Source organism: Vidua chalybeata, chromosome 4 (genome assembly GCF_026979565.1).
Source record: "Vidua chalybeata isolate OUT-0048 chromosome 4, bVidCha1 merged haplotype, whole genome shotgun sequence".
In the NCBI taxonomy this organism is placed as follows: Eukaryota; Metazoa; Chordata; class Aves; order Passeriformes; family Viduidae; genus Vidua; species Vidua chalybeata.
The window spans coordinates 64,808,310-64,820,415 of NC_071533.1; the positions used below are offsets into that span (position 1 = coordinate 64,808,310).

Genomic DNA, 12,106 nt, shown 5'->3' on the forward strand with positions numbered 1-12,106 from the left:
ATTTTTGTATTAGGCATATGAACACTAGGAACGCACAAGCTGCGTATCTTTTTTAATGTTATAAGCAGGACACATAATATCCATCAACATGGAGTTTATAACTGAGTTTCTAGAAGTATATGTAACAAAAAAAAAAAAAAAAATCCAGTATTAAAAAGAAAGAAAAAATCCTCCCAAACTCCTTCACTATACCCCTACTTCTACTTAAGGGAAATCAGATTTGATTAAACATACAAGTCAAAAAACTCTACGCTTTTACAGAAATGAAACAGTAAGTTGAAAAACAATCCTTCTCATCTCATTACTCCGCATTCTCCAGAATCCTATCTAAGTGATGCAACTGATACCCCAAAAACACAGAGAAAATTAAGAACTATGTCAAGAAAGCCAATTGTTCAAAGAGTCACACCATTCAACAGAACAGAAATACCATTTTCCTGCTAAGGTGAAATCATTAAACCTAATTTCTTAGAATTTAGGGTCTTAAAACTACATTTCCTGTTACCAAACAGGATGCAAGTGTGACTGTTGCTTTCCCAGGTGGTAAAATAGTTGCAGTACCTTCCTTCCATTGGTCAGTGTCTACTATGGAAATCCATGCTTTAATTCTTCTCCTAGTGGAGTACTAAGAATTGTCTTGTTTCTATCTGGCATAATCCATCTGCATAAGGCTTGAGGAGTACAACTACCTCTGAAAGCCTCTACTCAAAGTTCAATTAAAATCTAGCAACTGGATTCACATTACCGAAAGGGAGGAACATAAACCCACAAGATACCCCCTTCCACAAATCTCACTTCTTCAGGACATGAAATTAGCATCAATTTTCCCCTGTTGTCACAAATGTACAGGTCATTGTGCTCAATGAGAGCACAAAGCCATTTAATTATCCAATAAATAACTAGATTTACTTGGAGAAATGAGATACACATTACCATAACCTCCAGTCTCAACAAAATAAGAATAAAAATAACTTTCAGCTGACTAGCAGTACTGTGAAATGACAAGGAAAAGACACTCAGAATTCTTAATGGTGAAAGGACCCTTGCAAATAAGGCCTCCAAGGAAAATGCTCAGTAGTCTTTTCCAAAGTCTCCATGTTAGTGACATTATTCCTTAATTTTCCTCACAACAGACTCAAGGCCCAGATCAATTAATGTAAACAGTGTAGCTCTCTGCCGCTCACTTGAATGATACTTTTACCTCCACTCAGACACTTCCTTCCAATGCTTACCAGCCTTGTATTTTTTCACAGGGGAAGCACACAATACAATAGTACAAAATACATCTTTACTCCTTTGGTAACTGCACAAAATACTTAATGCATCACTACAACTACAAAAGTGCTCCAAGCTTTCAGCACCTCCCTCAGGGATGTGGGATGTGTGTCTCTTAAATCATTAAAAACATTCTCCAGCAGTTAAATAATAATAAAATCAAAATATATGAATCTCACTACCACACAAAGCCAGACTCCAAGCAAAACACAGCAGAAATGGCTCTACTTTTAAGAGAGCTTGGTATTATTAGAGGCCCCACAAGAGGAGTCTTCAGCCATCCCTTTCCCTTCCATCCCTTCCCAAGGCTGGGGACAGAGAGCCTCTTCTGGGTCTGTAATGTTCATTTTTTCTCAGTTTCTACATGCATATACTAAGAAAGCCATACACTAAACTCTCCAATGCCACCAGTACAAGCAGCTCAAAACCAGGTTTGTTTTTTAGCCAACACTATCACTCTTTCTAAAGCATCAGAACATCTACAACACAACAAAACAAACTCCTGGTGAAAGTCATGCAAGTTGAACCAGATAAGCCTAATGGAAGGGACTCTCCAATTACTAGATTGGATACAACCTCCACCTTCCACCAATGGCATGAACCTGCCATTTTAAAAGCAACACGAAAGGCAAAAAGCATAAATATCTAAGTTGGTGTTTCCTCACTTTGCCAGTCAAGTTCCAATCAAGACAAAGGGAAGACAGGTTATTCTGATGATCAGTTAGAGGTATCTGCAGCTTTCACAACCTAGTTCTGTTCTACTCACAGAAGTGTTTCTGTACCTGTTAGAATGGATCACACATTTAGGCAGATTTGGGTCTTCATGACAGATCTTATTAAAAGGTATTCTAGGCAGAAAAGGTAGGATGCCCTCTCTCTAAATATACGAAATATTTTTAAACTTATTTCACAGAATCACAGAATAATGAGGTTGGAAGAGACGTCTAAGATCATCAAGTCCAACCTATGCTCTAACACCTCGACTAGACTATAGCACCAAGTGCCATGTCCAGTCTTTCTTTAAACATATCCAGAGATGGTGATTCTACCTCCTCCCTGGGAAGACAATTCCAGTACTTTATTATTAAACTTTGTGCAACACTAGCCACTATCATCAGTGAGAATTTCAAGTTTAAGAAAGTTTTTCAATTTCCTGAAATGATGCTGAAGAAAAAGTATTTCCTCAATTTCATATATCCTAATAGTCTTCATATTTTCCATCTATTAATTTGAGAATTACAGTATAACCACAGTAGGGAACAAAGCCTGATAACTGGCACAGAGAAGAAATACCAGAGATTCAGCATATCTCTTCTCTGCAAAGTGTGCTTGGCTAAGAGTCCATAAAGCCAGCCATCATCATCTCATTTCTTCCAGAGAAGCAATTGCACCTCCCTCAATATTGCAGAAGACTTCTTGCTATGTACATTGAAGGCCAAGGTGAAAATTCCTCCTTGTAATGTCACTTGCAGAAGAACTGTGAATAGAACTCATGTGTCTCCAACATGAGACAGAAGATTGACCCACACAGCTTTTCATAATTAATGTCAAAATTTGTATTTAATGGTCTGGCTACAAAACCATTTCCTTTCCAGAGCCAGCAAACTGCAATGCCAATGCTTTTCTCAACTTAACCAAAGGCATTAAAAGGTTTATGTAACACTGTGCTCATTTTCATTCTCAATATTACCTTAAGTTTCAATGATCTAATAAGATCCCAAGTTGAAGCACAACTAACTGACTTCCATCCAACAGAATCTGCTTTCCAATATTTCTTCATAAAGTTTACATCTATTAATTCTTTTCTAATACAAATATGCTATAATGAAGTCAACCATTCAGTAGCTAAAGAGTATGACAAAGTCAGCACTAACTTCCTGATCCTTCTGTGAACAATATGTAATAGTACAAGTACAAGAAAACATAAGATATCACACTAGCTTCAGATCATGGAACAGTACTGTAAATGGAGTAAAAGGTTGTAAGGAAGAAAAATGGTAAGTCCTGATTTTAAAGTAATGAGCTACACCAGCAGTAGTGCCTTTACACTTTTAAGTCTTCCTAAAAAGTGTTGATAATAAGGTATTTATTTATTCTACCTTGTATTGGAATATAAGTGCCTCAAGAGAACCTAGTTTCTGTCCTAGTAGATTGCACACACTGACAGTGATTTTTACAAGCTTTGGTAAGCAGCTTCTTTTGAAGCTCAGCAAAAGGTTCTGGATAAGTAAATTAAGTTTTGAGGTGTTCAAAGATAAAGGAACACACAGAATCAACTGAGCCATGTCCTCAGAAAAAATGTAAAAGCTATCTACAAGCAGATTGCCATGAACAGCATAATCTTTGTTATATTTGCCTGAGCATATATGCATATGTATTATATTGTACATACATTAAAGACAAAATATGGCTAATACAAAGGACTACTGGTTTATGTGGGAAGATATTAACACAACTTTTGCTTGAAATACAAAGGCAGTTATCACCACCTTGTTTATATGCTCACTTACATTCCCTTCTTTATTTCTGTCTAGAATAAAATTTGATGCAGGCATAACTAGTCAAACCCAGAATATTATGGACTGTGCAGTAATAACTAATTTCTGTTTACCAAAGTAAAGTAGTTTCTTCAAGTACAGAAATGAGAAGATGCAATCAACAATAATAACAGCTAAAAGAGACTAACCTCATCTCTGTACTTCTGACAAAAGACCAAAAACTGAGATACTGCATCGCCCTTTCTGCTTCGTGGAGTAGACGCTGGAGTTTTCTTTCTATTGAGAGGGGAGCCTATCCCTCTTTTGGATTCTGCCTGTTCAGATGACTTCTGAGGAGTAGTATTCTTATCCTCCAACTGACTGCTCTCTTGCGTATCATCAGCAGCAGAGAGTTTTGATGTCCTTCTCCTCCTCTTGCTAGGAATGCCAGACTCCTTCATTGATTTCAGGTTTGGAGTGGTTTCTTCATTTGAGTAGGATGACTCATCCATCTCCTCCAAGGGTTCCACAGCAATGCCAACCTCCTTTGCCACTCGAGGATTCAGATGAGGTCTGTCCCTGACATAGATGAAGGTGTACTTGGCCTTGCGCTCCTCCACTGTCATGCCCACCGCTTCACTGGCTTGCTTCACACCCATCTCCCACTGTGGCCGCAGCTTCCCTGACACCGGCTTTAGCATCTGCAAGAGGAGACAGCCCTGTGAGGAATCTGCCTGCTTGTGATTTCAGAATGCTAACATTAACATCAAACAAACCCCCAAGAGACTAACTGTCATACAGATCTGTAATTCAGAGTTCAAATGGAGCTGTATTCGATACCTCTGATACCAGAGATGAATCCAAGACAAAGCAGGAGAGTACTAATGTTTACTGAGTAACGAACAGTGGCAAATCACCCCATCCTTTGCATCTGTAAGTAAAATGTAAGACCCCTGTAAAACAAGCTGTCTTTAAGCTTTTTGTAATACCTATTTTTATCTGTTATATCTGTACATCTTTGTAATGCTGAAATAAAAAGCTCCAAATCTTGCCTGATTTGGTAACCTCTTACCTTTATTTTTTCTGCTTTAGTGAGGGCTTGTCTTGCACTCTCTTGGCATAATTGTTCAAACTGGTCTTTTTCTTTGAAAGGCACCAGGCTCTTCTCAAATATCCAGGCTCTCTCTGGGGCATCTCCAAAAAACTGAACGTGATATTGACGGAAACTCTTTTTCTGTCCTGAAAATTAAAAAAAACCACATGTATTTAAGATATAGACTCTGGTAAGCCTCTGCACTTTCAGACTTGAAGTCTGCTGCTACAGTTGCCATAACAAAAGCACAATAAAACTAGATAACCTTTCAAAAACCCACTTAAACCAGCCTGAAAGATATAATGTATGAAGTCTGACCCAAAAGCTCAATAGTTTAATTCCCAGCAATTAATAGTTTAATTCCGTTAATTTGAGGTTACAATCACCTGCCAGTTTTCCAAGTATATTAACTTTACATGTAGGTCTGGGTGCTTCTGAAAATGAATTTAGCATTCATTTCTCAATGAACACTAAGAAAGTTCCACAGCTTGGAGAGCTTGTGCACGCAGCCTCCTAAGTCTCCTAAACTTTATCTTTTAGTATTCTTAAACAGAGACACATACTTCATCTGGTTTTAACCCTTCCAATCAAAACTCTGTATTAATCAAGATTTTTCAGGAATCAAAGAAATCATTAAAAGATTTGGCTGGCAGAAAGGAGAATGGAATGATAAAAGTACAACTCTGACATCTAAATAAGAAACATTTTTTCTTCCAAAACTAAAAATATTCCCTTTTTCCCCCTAGTAAAACAGGAGGAATATTGTCTCACTGTGGCACGATACAGGCATATAACCTTTCCCTTCCAAAGGTCTCAGCTATTATACAGAGAAGGGGGAAGAAACCACTTTCAAAACTCAAAGGGTTCATAGTTAACAATGAATTTCTAAAAGGCAGAGGTAAGAGATCCCACTTAAGATGTCCTCTAACACCCTTCATTAGAACTTGTAGGTTTGCTAAGTGTTCAAATTATGGTTTTGTTTAAAAACAGAAAAGGTTTTAAGCTGCACTTCTGTGTGCTTGCCAATTCAATCCTGCTAGATGAAATATGCTCCCTCCAGTACCTGTGGTTCCTCCAGTGTCACCACACCAGCTTGTCCAACACAGAGACTGGACAGCAGACAAACTCAGGTAAGGATGGACACCCAGTAGGTTCAAATAACAGCCACAATTCTGTTACAGGTGATTCAAACTAGGCCTAGATTCCATTAGGTTATTCATACACTGCATGTCTTCAAGCTTAGTCACCAAACAGATCTAGTTGATTGCTTCATACTCTTTTATTGGGGTTTCTAGAGTTAGAAAGAACTTTCTTTTCATGGTGATTCAGCCAATAATGGTGATTATTTTAATAGGGGATTAATTTTGTTGTAGAATATGGCATCTGGAAGGGTAATAAGTAGCAACATCCAGAAATTCAGACTGCTTATAAACACTTGATCCTAAGCCTAGAAATGAGAAATACAGAGACATAGCTCAGGATTTCTACAACTCCCTGATAAAAGACATTTTATTTTTGCAAGAGGAGACTTTTGGTAGTGCCTAAATAATAAAGAGTAGGTGGAAGGTAAGACTGGAAATACCTACTGATGGAAATACACACATCAGAGTGCATTTAGTAGTCAGGATGGCTGCCCAGACCCTGACTAAACTCCTCAAGGAAAAGGCAGGCCCAAACCAACTCCAGAGCAAATATGAGAAATCACCATCATTCCCATTACTTCAAAGAGAGGCAAATTAACTTTACAATGTATGTGGGCCTTTCTTTCTGTTTGTGCTCCACAGGTTGCATTCAGACATTTGGTACTGGGTTTTCCTGGTCTGTTTCTATAGTTTCTGATAAAGATGCACCACGAAGATTCTGGATAATGAATATAAACCTTGCTCCTTTCAAGGAGTACAGCAATTGTTAGGAACATATACACAGCTCTACTACTCTCAAAATCCATCTCTTTATGTCATAATAGACCTAATAATCCAAAGACTAAAAATGACAGGGACTACCTGATCCAAACTCTGAAAGATTGCTACAAGGAAATGTCTGAGGAGCCTATAAAAACCATTCCAACAACTGTATTTTGAATGCTTGAAAAGGTTCTCAAGAAGCCATTTAGTTTACTACCAATTTTGAATCTAGCTATAATCCTAGAGATACTCATCCAATTTGTTCTTAAAAACCTCCTATGAATGAGATCAGACCATTTCTCTGGGCAATCCAACCCAATGCTTCACTGCTTTCCACCCTTCCAACTCTTTCTTAATGTGTAGTCTAAATATTTATTGCTACTAAAGCCTCAAAAGTTTCAGGTATCAGAACAGAGAACAAAGGTGCAAATGAGATTAAGAAATTGTACAAATTCATACCTAAAAATTTCATTAACACTTGGTAGTTCCTGCATTTAAAATCAACCAATATTGTCTGTAGATATCAGTATTGACTCTATGAATCAGAGAAAATTTAGCTGCCTGAATTATGGATTGCTTTTAGTAAATCACAATCATCAGGAATATTTAATTCCCATTAGCTTTAATAACAATTTTAGCCTGTATCAATTTACCAAGTATTTCCACAGAAATAATGACAAACACTCTTAGGTTTGTTTTTTTTTTTTTTTTTTAAGAAGACTCCACATAGTTTGACAGCTCACAATTTTTGTATCTTTCAGAGAACACTTAAGTTAAAAGACACACTGCTACATGCTCAAGAACAGCATTTACATGATTTTAACATTCCTGCTGACAAGTTGCTGATCAACTGCACAGATGAAGAACACAATTTTTCCAAAGCAATCATTTTGTACATCTGAAGAAATTTGAATTACATACCTTTTAGTTTAGTGTAGGCATGGAGAACAGGATCAGCAGAAACCATACATGGCCACCATGGGAAACCAGACACTTTTGACCACACTAGATCTCCTATATTATACTTCAACAGATGGACTTTTTCCTCTTTGATGGTACTTTGAGTAGGATCTCTCTTAGCAGGAGCCTTGAAAAGAAAAAAAGAAAAGCCAAACTGATCATTATCTTTTTTTCAGATATGCACCAGTGGTAATAGAAGGAGGAAAATAAGAAATAGTTCATAGGAATAAAGCGCTGTCATGTTTGCAAAAAATAATTGCATTTCATGTGTAATGAAAACTTTAAACTTTAAGTCATAGCTTTTGTTGTCTAACAGTGAAAAAAATCCACATTGCAGTTACGGTTTTGTTTTAATTAGAAATATTGGCAAGTAAGCTGTGGTTTGCCTTTATCTTTTCAAATAACTTCTGAGGGACCATCAGGAAGGCTTAATTTGATTTCAAATACATTACCTGAGCACTGGATGTAAATGTGGAAAAGTCAACCTCCCTCTGTATTGAATATTATTTATCACGTTAAGTGCTATACATACAAATGTACTATCAGATTAAAAACAAACAAAAAAAAACCCCACAAAAAAACCAAAAAACAAAAACTAAAACCAAACAAAATCTCCAGACTAGAACAGACTGAAATACTGTCTTTATGTCTGAATAGAAACTACAAAAATAACCAGTTTTAAAACCCCAAGCCCTCCATCTTTCAGCTGTTTTTCCACATACTGAGAACTTGTAACATGAACCATTCCCCACATACTTTTCTGAGATTTTTTTCTGTTCCAGTTCTAGCAGTAAAAGTTTGTGAGCACTCCATTGTTGCTGTAAAGCTATTTTAGCTATTGGAAAACAATTATAGAACTATTTCCACTTCAAGGGATAGATTTATCTACAAGGGTGTTTCATGTTCCCCTATGACAGACACATTTTTACTACATCATAACAAAGCTCAGCAACACAGACATTTATTCACCAAATAAAACCATTTCACAGAGTTAGTTGCATTTTGTCTCTTTGGCTTCATCTGTTCTATTTGATATAAATAGAGTGCACCTTTATCCAGGTAAGTACTAATTCCATAAAAAAGCACAGAAGTATCTTATTAAAGACATAGCACATATTTTATAAAATCACCTATTTTGAATCTCCTTTTTAATTTTCTAGTACTAAATTTATATGCAACATTTATCATTCATCTTGTATAGTACCAGCTCATCATTCAGAAGGCAGTTAAAATTAATTAGAAGTGGCAAGAGGAAAGAAAGAAGACAGTTAAGAGAGCAGAAATCTAAAATTTAGAAACAAATACTTGGAGCATTACCCTGAATCAGAGTAAGTCATTTTACCTTGTACAGATTTTCAAATCCAGAATATACTCCCATAAATAATTACACATTATATTCCAAACACAAACAACTGAAATCTTTGATGTGCTGCAACTGCATAGAGATTTATTTGCAAACACAGAGAGGTACATCCAGTCAAAACCCCTAAAACTCAACGTACTCAGAAATCCATTTCTCAAAGCTTTTAAAACTCTGCTTGGTAAACATACATGAAGCCATGTCCTCTGATTGCTAGGGACAATTACTCATCCGGTGATTCAACTTTTCTGATGAATTCAGACTTGGTTCATGTGACTCCAGCAAGAGATACATTCCCCTGTCTCAAGGTTTTTGGCTCTCTGAGGAATTCTCTAAGACTGTCAGAAAACCCTTCCTGTGAGCTTGCCTCAAGTCCAGCACTCTCAACAGACCTAAAAGATTCCAAGCAGATGTGAAAAATCAAATGCTCTTTATAGCAATTAAACATGATGTGAAAAGTTTTCTTAAAAGCCAAAAATTAAGAAGCCCATATGTCAGGGGCAGGTCTGGAAAAACATGAATCCTAACACAACAAACCAACTTCAGCATTTCAGCTGAAGAGGTAGGATGGAATTTTTTTTCAATGAGTCAACTTTTTAGAAATGTGAAAGTTAGTCAGGAGTCTGAAATTCATTTTTAATTTATGACTCCCTGCATTCTTCAGAAAGTGCAACTAAGCTGCAAAGATTTATGACTCTGAGAGGGAGCTGGCTGGAATAATGAAAAGGCTCTAGCAGTGCTTCTAACTGCAGCATAATATAAAATGGCAGTACGGGGGTGAATTTTGCATTCCCATGTGACTACAAGCACTTCACAAAATTTTAGAAATGTCCAGAATTCTTTTACTATACTGGATCATGATAGAAAACGTGAATATGACAGGCTCTGACAAAACCTCCGAGGTTTATCTGTTGTGGGCTTGATGTACTTACGTTTTTTTCTATTGATAAAACATTCATACTTTAAAAGAATGGCAAAATACAGCACAGCATTTGATATCCATGGAGCTCTCATGTTAGATTTTTAAGAAGTCTATAGAAAATATCACCACTTGCTCACTTCCATCTTACTTTCCCACACCATTCTGGTTTAGTTTGATTTTCTCATTGTGGGAATTGTTCTGATGTATTCAATAGGTATCTCAAAAGTAAACAATGAGGTGCAATTCCTGGCATGCACATGGGACATGCAGCTGTAGGACACCAACAGTTTATTCAATACTCCCTCTCAGAAACATTTTTGCAAACCAAATGCAGTCACATATATAGATTTTACTTCAGTATCCAGGTAGGGTTATTTTAATTATTAATGTGAGGAGGGAAGAAATAATTTCTAAACAAATTTACCACCCAATCCCCTCATGGTATCTCTCTTATACACTGAGGACTGAAGCTCCTTTATAAGACACTTGTATCCTCTGCATTTTTAAAGAGCAGGAGATCAATCTCAAGTTACAAAGTAGTATAGAAGAAAAATAATTTGTCCTGCAGTTTCTTTTTCCTCCCAAAGGAAACAGAAATAGTTGTTTAGGGAAGTTTGAACTCATAACAATATGTGGTCAGACAGCACAGGGCATGTGACTGCACCCATGAAGATGGAAAGGCAGGACTGGAAGCTCAGTCCTGTGGGCTGTGTGAATGCAGGGAAGAAGAATGCAGGGAACATCTCCTGCCAGGCCTGACCAATGCCTCCTGTGATGATACTTAAGCAAACAAATTAAGATGGGAAATTCCTGGTTTAGAACCCAACTGTAAAGAAAGGGAAGATCACACAAAATCAAACTATTTTAAAATACCTTCTCCTCAAATTTTGGCTCCCTTGTGTCTTTTTCATGACTTTTTTTTCCTTGAAATTGTTCTCACTTGTAATTAGAGCTCCTATCCATGAATGTCAACAGGCTTCCTGTGCTGCAGAGGAACACAGAACACTCTTTGGTTCTGTCACTGCTAAGTAAGCCTGGAGTGCCCTGCACATGCCCCATCCCATTACCTTTAACTGCAGTTTTGCCAGAATTAAAACCATTTAATTGCAGAACTTCCTTCACCTCTCCATCCTTAATTATAGGCAAGCTCTGCAGCCTGAGGAACTCCCACCTCAGTCACCCTAGCCCCAAACTTTAAACCAGTTACACTAAACATCACAAGGAAACAGCTTAGGATCAGATTCCTTTTCTACCTTAAGGAATTTGAGGATTTTGTTCCCCTTTCGAACATGAGACTGCAGAGAATTTACAAAGATGGGCAGTGCTGAGGTGGAGGTGATGACTCCACACAGACTAATCCTAACACTGGATACACAAACCATTCCACTGGCTTTGCACTACTCAGGATGGCAGACATTGAAATTCCTGATTTTCTGGAGTAATGAAACAAATGCTTGAAAAGGCAGCTAGATGGATTTCAAGTTTATTTTGTCCAGGAGGATGTGGAGTGTGAAAATTGAGGGCCTTTACAACAACTTAGCTCTCCTTTGAGAAATTATAACTTGAGGAGAAGCAGCATCCTCAAAAACTCATCTGGGCCAGCAGCTGCAATAGGCTGAGAAGGACTGAAAAATAAAACAAAATTTAACATGCCTTTCCTCTTTCCCTAACATATGACAGATTTGTTTGTCATTCTCTCAGCACTTTCACAGGCAGTGAGTGACAGGCAGATTGACAAGAATTCACAACACTGCTGTCAGCATTCTACCAGCCCAAAGAAGTGGCTTGGCCATAGAAAACACTAGTCTTTAATTAACTTTGGCTACACTTGCTCAAAAGAAATCAATCAACTTCCATTTAGTTCTAATCTGCCTGAATATGATGAGACAAGAACACACCATGAACAATAGGTCATTTCAAAGCTTAAAAGTATCTTAAATGACCAAAACCAAACTCATTTAAGGACAGCATCTTTACTGCATTGAGAGCTTTAGGTTTGTTGTAGACTCTGCTGTGAAATCACCATGATGAGTGTTTCGTAAACAAGGGAGAAAGGTAATTTTTTGAAAAACACCTAGAATGCTTACTAGGTGGTGTCAGATTGAGATTACTTTA

The 12,106-nt window shown here is 37.3% G+C and overlaps 1 protein-coding gene across 1 annotated transcript in view; it reads right to left on the bottom strand.

Moving 5' to 3' along the window:
- The window catches only part of NSD2 (nuclear receptor binding SET domain protein 2), a 72,378-nt gene that overhangs the window by 34,680 nt on the left and 25,592 nt on the right, over positions 1-12,106 (bottom strand). Inside the window, exons 3-5 of the mRNA XM_053940302.1 lie at positions 7,671-7,836; positions 4,825-4,991; positions 3,962-4,453 (exon numbers count right to left, since the gene is read on the bottom strand). Coding sequence (XP_053796277.1) covers positions 3,962-4,453; positions 4,825-4,991; positions 7,671-7,836 — 825 coding nt within the window. The remainder of the gene's footprint in view (positions 1-3,961; positions 4,454-4,824; positions 4,992-7,670; positions 7,837-12,106) is intronic.